General features: G+C 40.5%; 1 protein-coding gene across 1 annotated transcript; it reads left to right on the top strand.

Annotated features, from left to right (window-relative positions):
* The first annotated feature begins 83 nt into the window (after positions 1-83).
* Positions 84-1905, top strand: hoxb13a (homeobox B13a). Its single transcript, XM_048245760.1, has 2 exons — positions 84-811; positions 1216-1905. Exons 1-2 carry the CDS (start codon positions 145-147, stop codon positions 1461-1463), a joined length of 915 nt encoding a protein of 304 aa, XP_048101717.1. The 5' UTR covers positions 84-144; the 3' UTR covers positions 1464-1905.
* Positions 1906-20855: the final 18950 nt, after the last annotated feature.

Genomic DNA, 20855 nt, shown 5'->3' with positions numbered 1-20855 from the left:
CGTGGTCTAGGTTTTACCCAATGAAGGCGCACCATTTCGGACGGTAGACCATTGCGTCAATGCAGCGGAGTGGATGTAACCAAGTGTCCTGAACTGGACCTCGGTCTTTACAACAGAATTCTCCGCCCGAATGGTGAGCGTGATATGACCACCTCTTTGGTCCTGAATCCTCGCTGGGCGGACACGGTTATGTTTGTGTATGAAAACAACTTGGATGAGCTGAACAAGAACATGGAAGGTCTGGTTGGTAGCGGCAATTTCGCAGCCAACCAGTGCAGAAATCTTATGGCTCATTCCGCCTTGGGGGGTCATCCATCCAGCCTAGTGCACAGCTCTAGCTATTCCGCCGTGGATGTACCTGGAACAGGTTCCAGTGAAGCGGGCAAACAGTGCACACCTTGTCCAGGGGTACCTCAAGGCTCGTCCACGGGTCCTTTGCCTTATGGCTACTTCGGTAATGGCTATTACCCCTGCAGAATGGGGCGGGGTTCGCTGAAATCCTGCACTCAGCCTAGTGCGCTTAGTTATTCTGCAGAAAAATACATGGACACCCCCGTCACGTCTGAAGAATACCCTAGCAGAGCCAAGGAATTCGCCTTTTATCATGGTTACCCAAGCCCGTATCAATCTATGGCGAGTTACCTGGATGTCTCAGTTGTGCAGACTCTGGGAACAGGAGAGCCACGCCATGACACCCTACTGCCGATGGACAGCTATCAGCCATGGGCTCTCACAAATGGCTGGGGCGGCCAGATGTACTGTTCCAAGGACCAGAGTCAAGCTGGACATCTGTGGAAATCCGCTCTAGCAGGTAAACAGAAGTCTTCTATCCTACATGTGTTGCATTGGGATTTTGAAAGACAGTTTTACGCACTGTTTGGTTTTATTTTCAGCTATTTAGCTTTTAATGTATCTTTGTTTAAAGCTAAACAATAAAATTGGAAAATGTTTTTGTATTAGTAGAAATGGCATTTGTCATTATCCTACCCTGTTATTAAACAAGATTATATTTAGAGACCGATATAGCTTTATGCTTAAGTAATATAGTACTACTAGGCTATATGTGAGCATGTCTTTATTCACTGATATATTTTAAGGGGAAGGGGATTGTAGATTCAAACCGGAAGGATTTTTTGTAAAATTGGGATGTCTTATTTGGGCTGTAGACGAATAAGGCCTCAAGCCCATGAGTTACTTTGTTGTTATCCATTCCAGATGTAGTGGCTCACCAGCATGACGGCAACTCCTTCCGCCGTGGTAGAAAGAAAAGAATACCCTATACGAAGGTGCAGCTAAAGGAATTGGAAAAAGAATACGCCGCCAACAAATTCATCACGAAAGACAAGAGGAGAAAGATTTCGGCCGCCACCAACCTGTCTGAGCGGCAGATCACGATCTGGTTTCAGAACAGGAGGGTAAAAGAAAAGAAATTCGTCGCCAAAGTCAAGACCACCGTGCCGTAAACAGGGAGGAACGGGTGGCCATGGCGCGTGAGACTTTCTTGTTTTTTTTTCCCTCAATGACTTTGAAGAAGTGACGGAAAGAAAGTCATCGTGGTGCTCTCTCGAATCCGGGCTCAAAATGTTTGTTGTCCACGCAGTTGCATCGTAGAGTATCCTCGAAAAGAAAGATGGGTTATGGAAAAAAAAAATGCAAGGACTTTATTTTAGAGGCCTGTATATACAGCACGTGCCTGCTCTAATGTATGACAATAATGTTCTCTTACTTCTTGAAATTGTCCTTTTACTTGTATTTTACTGCATTTAAATGTTATGTGTGTCAGTTGTTGTTGCTGCAGTAGTTTAGAAAATATATTGTGCTATCAATAATATCCCTAATCTATACTGTTTATAACGCCTGTAAGACGGTATAAAATATTACGCAATGTATAATAAATTGCTTAATCTCAAGACAACTTTATGTATTGGTTTTGAAAAGTCATTAGAATGATATATAATGCAGTCACCAGCAACGTATCAATATAGTGCAACAAAATGAAAGTAAGAATTGTTTAGACGCATATAGGCCTAGGCCTAGGCTCAGGCTCATAACCCACAATCTTTCTGTTGCATTAGTTTATAATATGGCCTACATAAAATTAAGTTGATTTGATTTGAAGAATTATGTTTGGCCTACTTCACATCATATTATTTATTCAGACTTGAAAACAGCGCTAGATGGTTTGACAAGTCTTGTATGTAGCTTATTCATCGTGTACGTCAACTTCTCTTACTAGTGAAAAGATTTTCGAAAAGTATATGTGATTTTGTTTTAGAACAACCAAATAATATACAGTTTTGACTCCAACGCAACTCCTTAGATCCACATTGTGACAAGCCTAGTTGCTATTCCTATTTGTCTTTCTTGCTCTGCCTCCAGGCCTACAGTTGAGTGCATTACGCAATACACTTTCATTTTGAGATCAATCGCCATGTTTCTTACATGTTCCTCAAAAATGCATACAAACATTGAAAGAAAAATATACGAACTAAAAATATGAGAAAATCGTGCTATGTTTGCTTTTCACGTGTATGCAGTTACTGCTATCCAGCATTTGTATGAATCGTTTAAATTGTTAAGGAGAGTAAGCCTCAGACAGATGCACTAAACGAGCCCTTAACCTTGACCTTGACAGTCACGTGCTAACAGGATGAGCTGAGGCCTTTGTCTCGCCAGGCCATGAAAATGCGGGAATTTGTTGGCCTGGATTGCTTACCCATCGCAAATACACAGGACACCAAATGTCAACCTGTAATCACGCGTTTCACCGCACAAAACGGTATTTAATGTGACTGCGGACAATTAAACTAGGTCCTACGGTCACCACGGAAAGGAAATGTCCTGCTTTTCTACATCTCTGTATAGCGTCCAGGTCTGAAGAGGAACAGAATGAAACCTCTCCCCCTAAAGAACTTTATTCTGGAGAGCAGATTTACACTCGATGATCTTCTTTATAGTCTTTCTGAGGCTTGATTTACGTATCTGTCCGTGTCGGAGCTGTTTAATTGTTGGACAGTAAGCAGAGCTGCTCGGCGCTCCTTCTGCACGCTGCACTTAACGCCGGTCTAGATTAGTCAGGGTGAAAAGGGTCTGTCGTTACTCTAGGGATTTCCATCATCACCTTCCTATCTGCTCGTTTCAGCCTTTATTTTTGCCGCTTTTTCCTTCAATCCTGCACTAGTCTCTCCGTCAGACATTTGGCTTTCGTCTAAATTATGGAAATAAATCCAACGCGCAAAGCACACACACACACACACACACACACACACACATCCATATGGTCTGATTTAGCCACTTTGACGCATGTTATGACGATTGATAACACAGTTCACTGTGTTACTGTTCGTATTCACATTACTGATGAGCAGACATGCAGCAGACGCGCCGGTAGCAGAATCGACCAACAAAATATCTGGCAATATGCCAAGCTCTGTATGCCAACTGGGCCAAAATGAAATGCAAAACGGGGATCTCTTTTTAAACAGGTAAATGCGTCAATATTTATAATTTCTCTCTCGCTCTCACTCACACACTCACACACACACACACACGCACACACACTCAAGAGTTGAAACCGCCGCCTAATGTTACTCTCACCCAACTCCAGTTCCGGGCATGTAATTACAAAACCATGACGTATACCTTACACTGGCTACATTTGAACTGAAGACCTAATTTAGGGTACAGGCATGGCTCTCTGAAGTTAACATAACGGCGACAGCATCAGCTCATACACACTTCTCATGGTGCGATGTTCCCAGACCCGGGCGCTCATCATCAAAACGGACTGTAACCAAGCCAGAGATTAACTAATCTCACAAACATGCAAATTCAAAGATTATTCGTTTTCAAGAGCAGGCGAGGCTACTATACATGGGACGTGGCTTTTTGGCTGATTTAATTGGGTTCTTATCATGGATTTTTCCCTCAGTCGTGCTATTTTTACGTCTATGACCGTATTCGTGCCCTCTACAAATAAATTATGCGTTGAAACCGCTAAACAGGTGCATTCACCATCGGTATATTGTCACCAAGTCCGTCTATGTCAAATGCAGTCTGTATCAACATTATGAAACGTCTGTAAATATGAAATATTAGAAAATGGTCAAATACTGGTTATTGAGAGTTTATGGATATGTCTGTGGCCGGAGAAGGCTCATCGCACAAAACTTCACTTCAGACTAGACTTAGACCTACCAGACTACATGGGGCAATAAAGGTCGAATAGTCTTCCTTCCACTTGTAGTTAACATTGAACTTGACAAAAGCATTCTAACAAACGGCGCGTCTGCTTTGTGTTTACACTGTGATTTAATGGTGGTCTTTCGGCCTCCTTAGAAAACGCACAATATAGAAATCAACCGCGGAGGTCGTCTACCTTCAGCTATACAATAAAGCTGCCATGTCTTCTTAGCTCAAAAAAGCAAAAACGGTTTTACCAGCCCAACATTGTCATTATAGTGAAACTATGACTGTTTAAAATGTTGTTATTAGTAAATGTATGAATGCGTATCTTTTTAAGTCGGTTCGCCTGAGGCAAGAAGACCTATGTGATTGACAGCCAAAAACGGAATTTGACTGTTACCTATTCTATTTTAAGGTAACGCACTTAGGACTTTGCTGTGTCATCTGCAATTCAGTTTTTTAAAATGTTGGGGCTAGTTAACAGAAAATTCTGTTCAAGATACATTTAGATAAAAAAGCACTGCTGTATTTCAGTTATTCAGAGTAGCCTAGGCCAAGAAGACTCGAGCGCGCTGAGTAGGCTTTTTGGTTATAGACTCCAAAATAAAACCTATAGGCCTACAGCCTGAAATGTTATGTTGGCCTCTTAATGGTCGCTCAAACCTTTGCTAACCGATTTTAACCTGACCCCCCACCCCAAACATCAGAATTGCTTGTAATGCACCACAGAGCGACTGCGGAAAACAGCAAATAGACTGGAATGTGAATGATTATGAAAGTGAGTTGTTCGGACAGGAAGGGTCGTCGGTATTTTACCATTTGTGCTCAACGACAAAGCCTGTGTTTAGTATTTAGCCTACAACCGCGCAAGTCTGGTCTATGAGATTTTCGAGAGCCGATATCTGAGAATTGCAAAGCCCTCCCGTTCATAGGTTTACATTTTATTCAGCAATGTTCATGGTGCCATTACAAATTTTAATACTAATCGCGTAAGCCTTAAACATTTGAGAGAGAGATTTGCGCCCACAGTGGAGCCGCTACGGCTGAAGCATTGACACTATTGGAAACGTGTCCAATCTTTCAGTGTCAAACAAATATGCATCTAAAGACATGAGGTTTGGCGGTTCTTCCTCTTGGCCCGGTTTAGAGAGTGGTCAGTGGAATGTCGGTCTTCTGTCTCTCAAGTTCATGTCCAGCAGCACCCCCCCCCCCAACGCACACACACACAACTTCACACACCTCCCCCACTCGGGCCATTCCTCCCCCACGTCTGCATTTCGGACAGTCCTTTGTTACCCGGAGGACTTTGCTGTTGAACTTGAGACATCTTGTAAACAGTAAGTAGTCTGGGCCCTGTCTGGACGGACGGAGGTGGTCAATGGACCTGTGGCGTAAAGCAGAGAGTCTCTATACAGGAAGACAGGGAAACCACTTTACACACACACACACACACACACACACTGACACACGACCCCCCAGCGTTGCTGCCAACACAAAATGGGCAGAGCAAGGTAAGAATTGACCAGACTATTCACTGAGTACAAAGTGATCACAAATACTGTTGAGAATCCACAACTGCAACGCTACTTTATTTTAAAAAACATGAAGTATCTAAACAGGATTCACACATACACATTATTTAGTTCAATAGCCTACCTCGCACAAGAGGTTAAGCGGAAATGGCACTTTTGGGTACTGACTTCTCAACTGTCTGACTGCCGAATGTGCAGTCCTGCTTGTACAAAAAAGACTATTTAGTGTAGAGTACAGAATCAAATACTGTAGTTTGATTTTCTCTGCCTACTCTTTTACCCAGACACACGTTTAACATATATATATATATTTTGTAGACATATAATTGTTAAATACCGCTAACGACGTGCTCTATTGCAGTACACCTACTTTCTTTAAAATATATAAGCCAAGGCTATTAATCACAAAGACAAGCCCTTATATATCATATTCGTCTTTTGAAAACTATACAACACCGCTAAACACAAGGAAAGTTTAATAAATAAACACAATCCCTTTTCGCTTTTGTAGTGTGTTAACTAACATCTGATTTAACCCTTAGAAAAAGCACAAGCATATATAATATTTTCAACAAATTATTATGTATCCAGTGTATTAAATAGGCACCAGATACAGGAGAGAATTAAACGAGATATTGTGTAGTTGATATCAATTAGTATATCTTTAGTTGTATTATTAAACCGTCTTACCGTCTTTGAAGCATCTAGCAAGATTGCTTTAGGGCATCTTCATCACCATACTGAGCCAATGTAATATGCCTATATTAAAAGGAAGGGATGGCACACAATACTGATTGTATGGGAGGTATGAAGTCATCATTTGAAATAATCTGAACATTTAGGTGCATTAATTTATAGGGAGTTTTTTTGCGAAAGAAATGGCCAGGTAGCTCTCCATCCTAATCTGGTTAATATGAATCTGGTCCAATTGCTCTTTGCTGGATTGTGTTAAGGGAATTAATGTAATTTAGATTTTTATTAAATTAAAAACATTGAGGCAGATATTTTAACACTGGTACAATTCCATATGATACCATTATAGTAAAAAATCCTTAAAAGGGACCATGTGTAATTCATTTGTTTATCTTAATTATCTTCGAAACTATGCAATATACCTTCCTGCTTAAACACTTAATTCCTGCTGAACACCTTAATCTCTCATTAATCTGTTTACATAGCCTATCTTAATTTGAGTCCATACTCATAACAATGTAATATTCTTTTTATTATTATTCTGGCATCATAAATGTACCATGTGTATGCTACAGGAAAATGTATCTAAAGGGGACAGTGTGACCAATTTAATGCCTAACAACATTGTTAGTGTTGTAATATTTTCCACACTGCGCATACAGACTGTTAAAGGACTGAAACAACTGTCTAGCCTGGGATATTTTGGCATAACCAAAAGCATGTCTAATACCACGCTGGCTGTATATCAGTTTGCATTTCACCTTGGTGTAGCCTACAGAAAAAAACATCAACGTTATTTCACTTAGCGAAGTGCAAATTGGTAGGATTTACAACGACACCCCTTTTCAACGACACGGCCCTCTCTCCCGACCAATAGACACAAACAAACATCTGAACAAACAAATAATCAAAGATGCGGGGCTGACTGCAAACATCTGTATATGCTACATACATGACGCGCATGCACTTGGTGAAGGTGATCCTAAAACGAAAAAGAAAGAATGATGCTTGTTATTCACTAATTGTGAACTGTGCACTGTGATACATAGGCCTGCATACTCACCTGCAAGCGGCATGCTAATTGATGTCCATGTGCGGCCATTGTGAATACCAAATCAAGCTATAAGTTAAAACAACTGGGTTTGATATAACGTCAAATAATATAGCCTATCTATAATGATTTACCGGTGTTAGGTCCTGTGGGTGATCGGAAACAGCGGGATAGTGTAAGTGTTGACAAACAGGAACATGAGTTGGGAAGGTTCCCGCGCGCTAATGAGCACCGGCCCACCCGCGCGCAATGGCAGAACATCATAATGCCAGCAAGGAATGCGCGGCGCTCTCAAACCGAGATCAACATAACTTTAAGACTGCGGCAGTAAAATAACCAAATGTATTGGCATGCAACACACAACTCATGTGTGAAATTTTACAGGGCACTACAATTATGTTGACCTTATAAAGGCGAGTTGTTTTTGGAAGGAATGGAGACCGCATGATATGCGGTCTCTTGTTTGTTCGGTCATCTTATTCATTTACGCACTGATCTCGAATAGTACGATGCGTAATGATGGTAATAACTAATTCACTGAACTGCTCATGGACAATCGGCTCCGAGTATATAGGGGTTGGGGGCGGCGTACATGTGCTTTTGCAAGACCGAACATAGCTTCTCATGACTTTTGCATTACATGAATTAGGTGATTTAACTTAGGCCTGCTGCCATTGATAACGCTGAACGTGAGCTCCAGTTAAAACAAGAATGAAAACTTCACTTTTACCATAGCTTACTGATAAATCCAGTATCTTCACTTGAACATCTGGATGAATTGTGTGGATCGTGGCTCAATAAACGCCGACAAATGTTGTTTAGCAGCCGCCGCACGAGCCCGCTGGCACTCAGTGAATGCGGTCCAGATGTGTTGAGGCCGTTCGCCCAACATGCTGCGGTGCCCTCTGCGAGCCAGGGGCGAGCTAAACATTGAGCCCCAATTGACCTCTATCACATTCTGTAACGCCGATTCCCCTTTCCGAACGGTAGTAAACGCGAATGTTTCTATCCTGATGTGGGTGGTTTATCAACACCTCTTGTGATGCACGCCTCTGGCAGACATTAGGTGCCCGGCCAGTGTTGATAACAAGGTGTTGGCGGACACAGGGAGATTAGAGATGGCAAATGCGTAATGCTCATCTCCTAATTTGTTTTATCACGACAGGTCCAGGGTTGGTAAATGCATATTTCCAAATATGGCCAAGGTGAACTGTTGAGGGCAAAAATGTGCCTCCAAGTTTAGTGTGTCTGATTTTGGCCTACTATAGTGCGGATCTAGTGTAGCAAAGACAAAGCCTGCAACAGTAGACTTCATGTAATAGTAATATGAGCTAAATGCGTTTGGTAATGTTAATTGTCTAGTGGTCATCAGTTATTTTGTTGTGTTTTTATGAACAGTGGTCACTAACATGTGTTCTTTGTATATTCTTTGAAGTGAAAACCTTTTGTTTCCAGCTTTGAACTGTATTACATTTTGTGCAGTGCTTAAGAAAATGCAACACTTCTGAGCACAGACAAAACGTCGCATTAATTTCGTATGAAGAAAGCATGGATGCTTTGCTTAGATATTGCGGACGGCTAGGTTACATGGCCCAGCAGAACGGGAATGAAGGGGTTTTAGACACAATTCAAAAGCACATAGGCAATGCCAACCCGAGTGACGCAATACATTTCAACATACAGCTCTGATAAATATAATTGGCTCATTTGATATGAATTCATCATAACAGACCTTATTTGAAACGTCATGCATGTGTCTTTGTCGCCACCGACTGTCCAATAGCCATCATTGCAAGAGGGAGAGGTAGTCTGGAAAATAATTTGGAATCCGGGTTAATAACTTTGGCAGACTGGCTTGTTTTACGCGCGCTGACGAGGCGCTTGTCAGACATGATAAGCGAATTTAATTGCTCGGTTAGGGAAGAGAAAGGTAAAAAAAAAACTTTCTGACGGAAAGAGAATTCAGGATAGTTTGACCTTCAAGCACACACAAGGTCAACTCGGATCTCCAAGCAGGAGAACTGATTTGAACACGACCCATGGTTTTATGATGCCGAAAAGCCGGCGGTGTCTCGGTGACTGCATCAGCCTCTCATTTTTACAGGAAGTCCCTTTATTGAATTGTTCTCGCTCTGATAGGCACCCGGGACACCGAGCGTGTGTTCCTTAACTTAATTGTCTGTTGGTGGCAGTAAAAACTCACTGAAATACACAACTATAAAAGACTTCACCCATGTCCAATGATAAAGCCTGGCTGTCCAATGTTATATATAAACGAAAATAGAGTTGGATAGGTTCTAGAATTGGCCCACCTTTCCATATTGTACAGTTGGAAAGTGCCTGGGCATTTTCCAACACAGTTGGTCATTTAGCCGATTCACATGGTCACTGTTTAATTTCTTTTTTTCTTTTGTGATTGTTATAGCCTGCCATCATCATGTATTTTCTTACATTTGCGATTATTCATCACTCATTATAACTAATTTCATATGAATATTCATAAGGCGTAGAAAGGCCATATGATTTGCAACCTTTTCAAGACTTGCATCTTACCTATTATGCCAGTACATGCACTGTACATGATTAATATTATGCGTTTGCCAGTTGTTGGACATATAGAAATCCTCGTTTTAGCACCCACCATGTAAAACAGTCACTGTCGAGGTCAAGGTTAACAGATAAGAGACCTGCAAGTGTTTTCGAAACAGACGATAGTTCCTTTCCAAGGGACGTTGAGATTTGTGCAATTTCAGTTAGTTTTTTTCTGATTGCTTAAGCACATTTTTTGTAACTATGGCTTTTTTTTGCAAAACTCTACACACAAATAGGAAAACCTTTCACCCAATCAGCAAAACATTGTAGTTCTCTTGCAAAAGCTAACACACCTTGCTTAACTCTTCACACCTTCGTAAAAATGATGTTTTCGTATCAAACAGTAAACACAAGCCATCACAATAATAAGCACACAATGTGCCAACTACACACTGATGGTCTGAATAAAAAACTAATGAACTAATTATCTAAAACAGTTTTCACATGAGAAAGTGTGCCAGAGAGTTGGCAAAATAGTGTAAATAATAGCCATACATGTGTATGATTTGCCAGGAGTGTGTTGATCATTTGGAAATTGAGTGTAAAGCAGTGAGTTGTGTTTACAGTTCCGCAAAAAGAGTGCTGTGCAGTGAATTGTGCCTACAGTTGTGCAAAGTGTGTGTTACAAAATTGCAAACTGAGTGCAAAGCAGTGTTTGTGCTTTTAGTTTTGCGAACTCAGTGAGTGGTTTTGCTATAAGTATTAATAATTTTAGAAATTGGGCTATAAGAATCACAGTTGTGTTTAAGCATTCAGAAAAAACTGTAACTGCTTGGTTAGATTACTGACTTCTAACAGAGACCTACTACACAGTTTAGTCTAATATGTGGCAGTATTGTGGTGGTGGTACTAGTTGTAGGCTAATCAATTAGTGTCTCTCTCTCTCTCTCTCTCTCTCTCTCTCTCTCTCTCTCTCTCTCTCTATACTCACCCATTCACTCACTCTCGCCCCAAAGTCTTATTAGTGGGGGTTGTGGTGTTTAGGCATACTGTTTAACATATTTCTCTATAGAAATTGTATGTAAAGATATTTTATTTAAGATATTGAAGCAAGCTTCAAAAGACCTTGAATTTCCCCTTGGGGAACAATAAAGTATCTATCTATCTATCTATCTATCCATCCATCCATCCATCCATCCTGATCTGCGAACATCCTCGAAGACAGTTCAGCGGTCCTTGCGCAAAGTTGTACAACATCGCCATCTGTTGACGGATATATGACATAACATGGAGAGTCGAATAGAGTGCAAGGCAGGCGATTTCTTCTGACAAAGTTAGTTTGAATATAGACAGGTTTAAACCCACCTGGTCCTGTCACATAATGAGGCACCTTCCAATTTGAATAACATATTATTGCCAACGGGGTGGCCCAGAACTGTAACACACAACCACTACAAAATCCTCTCTATTGCATCAGCATGCAAACAGTCATTATAGAAGATCATTTCAGACAGGTCTGGTATGACTTTGTTTCTGCCAACATCTTAGCAACTCTGGCCGTCATGCCACATACTTTGTTGAATTATCAGTGTGTTTCATCCAAATCTAACAAGTGTTTTTCACGGCAAAATGGCATATTCTGGGACAGGCACATCAACAGTGTATCAGTTTTAATTTAAATAGACAACTTGGACCGCATGTGATGAGGGGAGGGGGTGGGGGTGATGGCAGCAGTACAAATAGTGCAAGAGAAACAAACAGAGAAGGAAAAAGACATTGGAAAATTGGAGAGAGAGAGAGAATAAAGAGAGACAGAGGAAAAAGAGTGAGGGCAAAGTCCCTGCAGCATTTTCTCAGTTAAGGACCCTTTCTCAAGGACCTGACAGCCATATTTTCCTACTGGTTGAGAGTACTTCAGTTCTGTGGCGCCAGCCGTCCTAAGTCTGTTTTCCTGTGTGTTCTCTTGGTGCTCCAACCAGACAAAAACTCCAGGGCCTGATCTCATCCAACCACTCGCCCCCAAACCCCTCCTTCAGTGCACAAGTTTAAATCACACCCTAACATTTAGCCACCTCATCCGTTTTAGCTGTAGTGTTAGCTTCTCGCAGCCACACTGGAGGGCGCTTCCTAGTTGTGCAATGCCGTGGAGTACGAGGGAAGGATCCCACACGCCACTGTGTTTGGACGCCATGGGCCAAAATGAGAAACAGATTGTGGGAAAAGCTCACTCGATGTGACGTGAATGTTTTCAATAAAAGAGATTTTCGAAGATGACAAACTAATGATTGTGCTTCGTTACAGCATTATTAATACCACCACTGGCATGATGCTGACATCTTTTGCTTAGTATTTTGTTGATACTTTTATTTAAAGCAAACTTCTTTTTAGCTAAACTGAAACTGCTAACCGTTAAAGTTGTTTTCAAGGACTGAGCAAGAGGCATCTACTTTATGTTCATGCCGCATGCCTCATATTCTGCCAGTTTTGGTGGTGTCTGCGTCTAGACACGAGACAGGATAGCAGCTGTCGGTCTGCAGGTGTGGTCTTTTTTTTTCTCTCTCTCTCTCTCACTCTCTTTCTCTCTCGGGGTACATGTGGTCATACACACTCAACCCAGAGCCCCCTAAATCACACCCCACTCAGGGCCTGGGAAGGTGTGAAACCAGGCTCCCACGTTCTCCACACTGTGGGCAGACATCACAGACTCCCATCCTCACACCTAGCAAATCAACTAGCTGCCGTCAGTCAGTTACTGTCCGTCAGACAAGAGACAAAGGGATTAATAAGGAGGCAGAGGTAGAAACCATGGCAGCAAACATCCCATAATCCATAACCGTGACCCTGGTAGTGCATGTATTTCTCAGAGTAGTGCTTGTGAAATGTGAGATGTTTTTTTGGCGAAGGGCATATTGGGAATCTGAATGTAAAATGGTAATGACTGCAATGTGGTGGTGAAGGCTAGTAGAATGGCTTTGATGTTGTTGCTCCCCCCATCCATATTTCCTTGACTGAACTCATTAGTATTTTTTTTGATAGTCCATATTTGGCAAGTCTTTATGAAATCCTTAGCGGCATCAGGGTGATTCTATCCCAACCCCGTTGTCTGGCATATGTTCAGGAACATGCAAAAGACAGACACCAACACATGTGCCGTCAGCTCTGAGATGGCAAAGAGGAACCCCGGAAGAAAATCTTCACACCTCTTTTAGCACAGCCGTACATGTGTTAAATATGAGCTTGATGAAAAACCAGGATGGTATCTTAGAAAGAAGGGGGTACGGGACCAGACCGGGGACGGATCGGCTGCTCGCTTGGTCGCAAGCATCTGAGGGTGCTAGGGTGTTAGGAGAGCTGAAGAAGACTAATGTGACATCACTAGGCTGGTGATATTTATAGAAAATGCTAAATACCGGAAATACAATGAATGAATGAGAACATTTATATAACACAAGTCTGGACACTAAAGGCACATAAGGGGACTCGCATCTAATTCATAGAAAGAAGCTGTATTTTTTATTTTATTTATTCTGACAAAATATTGCCTTTGCATTAATCAGTTACTTAATGTTTCTCATATACAACTCAACTTGTAAATGAAATAATTCACTCACACAGTTATCTGAGGCATATAGTTTCGAACTAGCATAGTGCTTAACTACTAGCTACTACAAACTATTTATAACTAGAATACATTGTATACAAGGCCATATCATTTTCTATCTTATGTGATCATGTAAAAATATTAAACCCAAATTGCACCCTAGACTAAGCTATGACACTTTTTAACTAGATACTGTAAGTCTGTTTGTGCTCCTTTACTCACCCGATGCCACCATATATCCCTGCCCAGTTGGCATCATCATGCCCACCTCTCTCTACGCTACTCTGAATGCATTGCATGATCACATGGAACCATGGGAATATAGCCACACAAAGGTATATCCAGAAAGCACATGCAGATGTTGCACAACCTACTTTGACTTTGATATCTTGAATTATTTTCTATACCAATGCACAGATTTATGTTCATATTATTAATGTATGATTATATTATATTATATTATTATATTATATGTGTTGAACATATGAATTTGTACATATAATAGAATGGCAGGAACTGATTTTACCCGCCGTAACATTCCATGTGGAATATTCCATCTGGTGGCACTGGCCTGAATGATAGCATGAATCTAAAGGGGAGCCACTCCACTGTGGCCGGATCTCTTGCTAAACTCTCAGACTCAGCATCAGACAATAATAGAAAAAAAATCAATTTACATCTGAAGGAGCTCTGAAATGATTCAGATGTAAAGCAAGCCGGGCAATCGTAATAAAACCACCAATTAATTTGGCTTACAAGGCTCCGATCCAACTCAATTTAAGGTATAACCTATAAAGCAGGAGGCTGCAGAGTGACAAAGAGGGGAGGTCAAAGTTCAGCTTACCTCATCCGGAAGTTTCTTTGCCAGGAAGAGCTTGTTTGGCCTTGCAAATGAAAAACAACGGCAACAAAAGCAGTAATGTGTGCATTTGCTTTCACACGACATTTATTTCTTGGTTTCATCTTGAGACTGCTTACTTTGCTTATCTTAGGACTGCTTGCTGACTGTTGATTAATATTAGCTGTAATGCGAAAGCACAGGCATTGGACTTGAATGAGATTACACCATATTGTGTAAAAGGCCATTTTAATTAGCAAAATTAATCACACAATAACAAACAAAACCCTTTAAATGCTTTATTGGAACAGAATGTGTTTATTTTCAACTCAACTAAAATAATTCCATACCAATATGCATTAACTCTGTAACTGTCAATGAATTTAAATGAAATTAATTTAATTTAAGTGCTGTTGTATTCCTGCATCTCCTTATGACATAGCTAATGAAGAAAAGTATGTAGGACTGTGTATGCAAATGGGAACAGGAATGAGGCACTTTAGCACCATCTACATTTCAGTTATTGAATGGTGGCCAGCGGCTTGCAGTAGATCCTAAAATGGATTTAACAGTGACACTCAACTAACCATCCCCCAGCGACACACACACACACGCGCACACACTGGAGTGGCCCACAATACACACACAAATGCAGTCTCTCTCTTTCTTTCTCTCTCTCTCTCTCTCTCTCTCTCTCAGACACACACACACACACACTCTCTCCCTCTCTCTCTCTCTCTCTCTGACACACACTGACACACACACACACACACGCATTATTGAAGCACACTGAACTGCTCCATATATGAAACATCCCTTAAAATGACAGTGGAAGAAGAAATCCCTTATGAATGATACCAAACCTAATGAAGGAATAGTGCAGTTAAGTGGAGACCCAAGTGAGCAAAGTGCTTCGGAATGCAGGCTCTCAATTCTGACATTCCAACTATGTTCGTGAGCCCACAGCCACTCACCACTGCCACAGTGAGACTGCATGCCAGCACAACAATCTGCTATTATTCACCCATGACACAAACATGACTGACAGCATTAAGGAAATAAAGTCTGACACCCAAGGATCCAAGGGCTGGTCTTGGTTTGGTGTGCACCAAAGTCAAAACAGGACAACGTCAGCTATAGAATCTGCTGTGTTCAGAATGCTACATAAGAATAGACTGAGGTTGGAAATGACTGATACAACGTTATTGTATTAATATATTGATATTAATATAAAAATGAGCAGTGAAGTAAAGCATGTCATGCCCTATCAAATGGTCTATTCATAGCTGGTCACCCTGACGTATCCAGAAATATGAGCCAAAATCATAAAATGTTCAGCAAAGCTTCCAGCTTGCTAGAGGATGGGGTATCCGGTCCCACAGTAATTCTGTTACTTTAGCTTCTTTTGCAGTTGGATGAAATGGTAGCACATTGCACCATCACTTAAATGTTATTTTAGGAGACTGAGTATCACATGGGAATCTCGAAAGGGACCATAACATTTTGACAGCAGTAAAATGGTATAATACACTTACATAGCAATGCTACTTAGCCACAGCCAGTTGGACTACAGGTAAATACATATTGAAACAGAACTGAAAAGATAACGCACGTATGAACACACAACAGTTGACATAATTGAATGAGATTAGCAGGAAGCAATATCAAACTAATTTCACAACCTTGTGGAGACTCCATTATTTTCTGCTTCAGCCGGTCTCAGGTTCACATGCATTTAATTACATATTTGCCAGATGCAGCCTACCAGAGCATGTGCAGAACTGTGTATTGCAAATATTAATTAAGCCAAGCCGTTGGAATTCGGAGAGGAACATAGGCAAGCTAGTTTAATTAATTGGAAACTTGTTTACCCGCGACAATGCCATCTGGATCCCCATGCCTTTTCTGTTATTAGTAGGTATAAGCTAAAACAAAACCAGTGTCAAGATTGTGATCTATTTTAATTCTCCCATTAAAAGGCAGTGCAATGTTATTGAATCCTTTATAATTTCCTTTAATGAAAAATTATTTTGTCAGGCCAATAAAATAAATGAATGAATAAATAAATAGCATTATGTTTTCGTCAGAACTAACAGCTTCTATAATTACCTCCAAAGCTAAACTATTTAAGCTATGCCTAATATGTCAGTTTTAGTTTATGTTTGGTCTGGTGGCAATATAGGTTACTCAAAATTATATTCTGATATATTTTTCGGATAAACAATAATGAGGGCAATACTGTATTTAAAAAAAAAACAAACAAAAAAACATAATACCCTCCTTGCTTATTAGTAACTGGATTTGCGCACAGACTTGGTCCCATGTCCAAATGCTGCTTTAAAAATAATTTTCTATTTAGGTCTATAACATTTTCGCCCTCTTTCCTCACAAATGTGCGGGTTCATTTAGGGAAATTGTAGTTGGCTATATGAACGTCTGACTATTTGCAGAGCTTTCGCTCTATCTTTGGATTTGTCGTCTACACGAGGCTTATAGTCCTTATCCGAGTCACGTTTGATGATTGAATAGCGAAGATTTAAGTTTTCCTGTATCAAAGACGTGACAGGATTAACAAAACATCTGGTCTGCAAATACTTTCCATCTGTAATGTAGCCTAGCTTCACTACAAACCGATTAGGCTACCTTGTCCATGGACTAGGCTACTTCTCTGTTCCTCACTCAAGTAGGCCTACATACGCTGTCTAAATTTACGTTTGAATAGGATAATATCTAAAGACTGGGCCTTTTTGTTACGCACGGCACATCAGCCTAAAATGTTAGATTTCGAGTCGTGCGTAACAGTCACTCCCTCTGTTAAAAAAGGAACCACGAAGACATTAAGATTTTCCTGGTTTATGATCTGGCCATGACTCATTTCATCCTCAAACCTTTGACGGCAATTTCTTTATCCTAAACTACTTTGTCTACATTTTGGATATTGTGGAGGGTAGGCCTAGGCCTACAATGAATTTTCAATAAACTTTCGAGGGGACTAAACGTTTTGTTTTATTTCCTATAGTTTCTCTATGATTGTGGCTACCTTATGCTTACAATATCTGCTATCTAAACTATCTCTAACCTATAGCCTAGTTATACCACTAGGCTACAATAGATAGGGAATAGGCCTGGGCCACGCTTAATCCTAGGCTACACGAGGAATAAGCACATGCCTACAAATTAAAGTTTCAAGGAGGATGAAAAAAAAGATCTTCACGCGTAAAAGTGCTCTTCGACCAAAGTGCAAAATAAAGCATTGTGCTAGCATGAAAACTCTGGGACGGATTTTGTTTTTAACCAAACTAGAGGCACGGCATTTAGAGGCTCTCCTGCAGTAAAACTTTACAGCAACCGAGGGGCTCCGTTGTCATGGATACAGTTATACGAGTCTGACCGAAGATCGGCTCACTATTTGCAGAGGCCAGAGATTCTGTTTGTGATTATGGAGAAGGAATGCGAAGAATAGGCCTACATATAAAATGCACCCGTTTTCCGTTGTCTGCTCTCTGAACTGCATTTCTCTGTATGACAAATTAAAAAGGCAACAGCGATATGAGGGTAAGGGGAGACTGCGGTCCTTCACAGACGACGCCCTTCAAAGCTGCAGCCTACACTGCAAATGTTTAATGGCTTTAGTGCTGTGCTTCACTAGACAAAAAGTAAACAGCCGGCAGAGGTTGACGCTGTCAACGTCAAAACTGTGGCGCGCGTGATAGTTCGGAAGACGTCGAAGGCCAAAGACGCACTGGCTCAACTCACATTGGAACTATGGAACTGATATTCATCTAAAGAATATTCATGGACGGGGTACACCCCCCACCCCAACATAGCCTACTATGGTGGGCTATATTTTAAACGGATATAGATGATATTTCGCGCACATTTTCTCACAGGTAAGTTTTTCAAACTCTGCCAGGCCTATTCAGTATGACTTAGACTACCAGATTATTCTTTACCTGCTTGGCAATGAGTGTTTTGTTCTTAGGCTACAAAAGGCCTCATTTGAAAAGACACGAGATATGAAGGCCTATTTTTTTTTAATAATAATTCTTGAGTTTGCTCAGCTTCCCTTATACAGATCCTTTATGTTTAATGTAAATATTCTCGTTCGCATTGCCACTTCGCATACACAATTATTTAAAATCACAAAAAATACAGGGCCTGTTGGTCAGATTGTTGAGTAGCCTAATTGTTTTGGCCTTTAATTGACGAATAGTTCAAAAGTTGTTCTCTCATATACTTGATGAGTTAATTGTATAAGCTTACTCCAGTTCTACCGTTTGGTCAGTCGTTTAGCAATTTCTCTAATAGCCTAGGTTACGCATATCCGCCATTACAGCACAAGTTTAATGTTAGAAAATAATCGAAAAGAGAGAACAGATACATTTCCATAACAGAAGAAAAATCACCTAAACAAGCTGGCTAGCCATATTCACGTTTCCAATAAATGTCTTTAGCATGTTGCATAAGAGTACAGAGTGCTTTTAAAACCTCATAAACAGGTTTTTGCCGTCTCTGCTTTGTCTGGCATGTGGCATATATGCCTACTCTGCAGCACTGAAGCAATGAAAAGCATAGGAATTAAATAGTAAAACAATCTATAGCCCTACACATAATCGCTTACATTTGTACAACGAATTAATTAAGTGGTAGTCCAACATACCAACAAATGCTGAAATTTTCTTACTTAACCTTGGGACAGGCCGTGTCATATGCTTAGCGGCACACTGACATCTAGAGGTCACAACGAAAACTAGGTTCGTTTAAGTTCACTTTCAAAATATAGATTTGCATCGTTAGAATATGCGTGCATTTGATAAAATGATCGGTGTCTGGTATTTTATGAACATATTAATAGCCGCCAATATTTGCAAAACTAGGCCTAGCCTACTGCACACTATCTCAGGCAATGAGGCGCAGTCTTATATGCAGGACTAAAACGCCCATGGCCTTCATTTGTGAAATTATTCCAGCAGTGAGAAATTGCTTTGTCCTATAAACCCACATGCATACGTTTATATCTTTTAATTTAAATTAATTTGTGGACAAGACTATAGTCGTTTGTTCTCAGTTAATATTTTCTTGCTTTAGTAGGCTAACCTAGGCTATTGCCAATTCCAATAAATGATTCCTATAACTTAGTCTAAAAGCCGTGGGTTTGTCAATAACGTAGATGTTTGTAGCCTAATTTAATCAAGGGAATGGGATCTCATTCTTATTCCCAGAGTTAAACTTGAGTTTGTACCAGAATTGATAATCGCCAATAAAAGATTCCAAGTTTGCGAATTCGAAGAAATGTGTAGACCCATAAGATCATATTGTGCATAGTTTAGGCCTACATACGAATCCAACGTTAGAATTGCAATGCATGTTACATTTTGGAGAGATTCATTAAGCCTACAAAATCAGGTTGCCATGGTTGATGGAACTGTTTACAGTGATAAAGTTGCTGGAATTTCTTTTAAAACAAATGTGTGTTGTAGGCCTATAGCGTCATGGCATTATCTTTTCTGTGATAAAAATATAGCAGATGTGTAGAAGACATTTCTCGTGAACAATTAGAGATATACACTCAATAATATAAACAGCATTTGAATAATTAAAGCATATTCGGATTTGTTTACATTTTAAGCCCGTCTCGATATTTTGCTAGGGAATTTTCACCCATTTTACTCCCAATAAAATGTCTTATTTAGGAGTCATTGTCATCCACAATATTCTAGTAGTACCTGTGCAGTTTGTGTAATTTGGTTGGCACATTAGGCCATGTTTGCACACAGGAATCACAACTGTAGTAGCTGGAAGTTGTACCTTCAACCGATTTATTCTTCGTAGGCTACAGAACCTGACGTTATATAGGAATTTACCTTGCGATCCATTACATTGTCTTTTACACACAAACCCTTGTGAAAGAGATTTAACTTGGAGTTACAAGGAGTGGGGGTAACCTACAGTCCAAAGTCACTTCTTTCCGTGATATTATGCCCATGGTGCGTTTCTCATAAGACCTTACTAAGAGACATTAGATGATTTCACACTTTCGAATACACTGGCTAAGTAGATGATGGTAGAACGTGGACAAAAAACAGTTTCCTCCAGGGTCTGCAGTTGACATGGCCTCTGCAAGAAAATCGAGCCTTTATGTGATCAATGTCAAATAGTATATCCAAACTCAATTTCTTTCCTATGGGAAATTAGAGTGCCAATTAGTGTATAACTATCTCTGAAAGAAATGAAATCTGTAACATATTTTAAGAAATCAATTATACTGGAGGGTCTGGCAGGGAGACCCTGGCAAGCACTTGAATTAAACCAGCGCCGCAAGGGGAGGAGCTTGCCCATGAACCCCAGCCGCTATTGGACCCCTAACAGGAGCACCTCAAGAATGCTTTTCTGGTTGAAAAGCCAATTGAGAACCACCCTTAC

Source organism: Alosa alosa, chromosome 6 (genome assembly GCF_017589495.1).
Source record: "Alosa alosa isolate M-15738 ecotype Scorff River chromosome 6, AALO_Geno_1.1, whole genome shotgun sequence".
NCBI classification, from domain to species: Eukaryota; Metazoa; Chordata; class Actinopteri; order Clupeiformes; family Clupeidae; genus Alosa; species Alosa alosa.
Note: the sequence above shows the minus strand (reverse complement) of the source record. Positions and strands in the feature narration are given on the sequence as shown.

What these genes read in the sequence shown, in the direction of transcription:
- hoxb13a (XM_048245760.1), top strand. Translation starts at nt 145, where the DNA reads ATGACCACCTCTTTGGTCCTGAATCCTCGCTGGGCGGACACGGTTATG. An exon ending in GTGGAAATCCGCTCTAGCAG is followed by an intron (nt 812 to 1,215) that starts GTAAACAGAAGT and finishes TATCCATTCCAG; the next exon opens with ATGTAGTGGCTCACCAGCAT.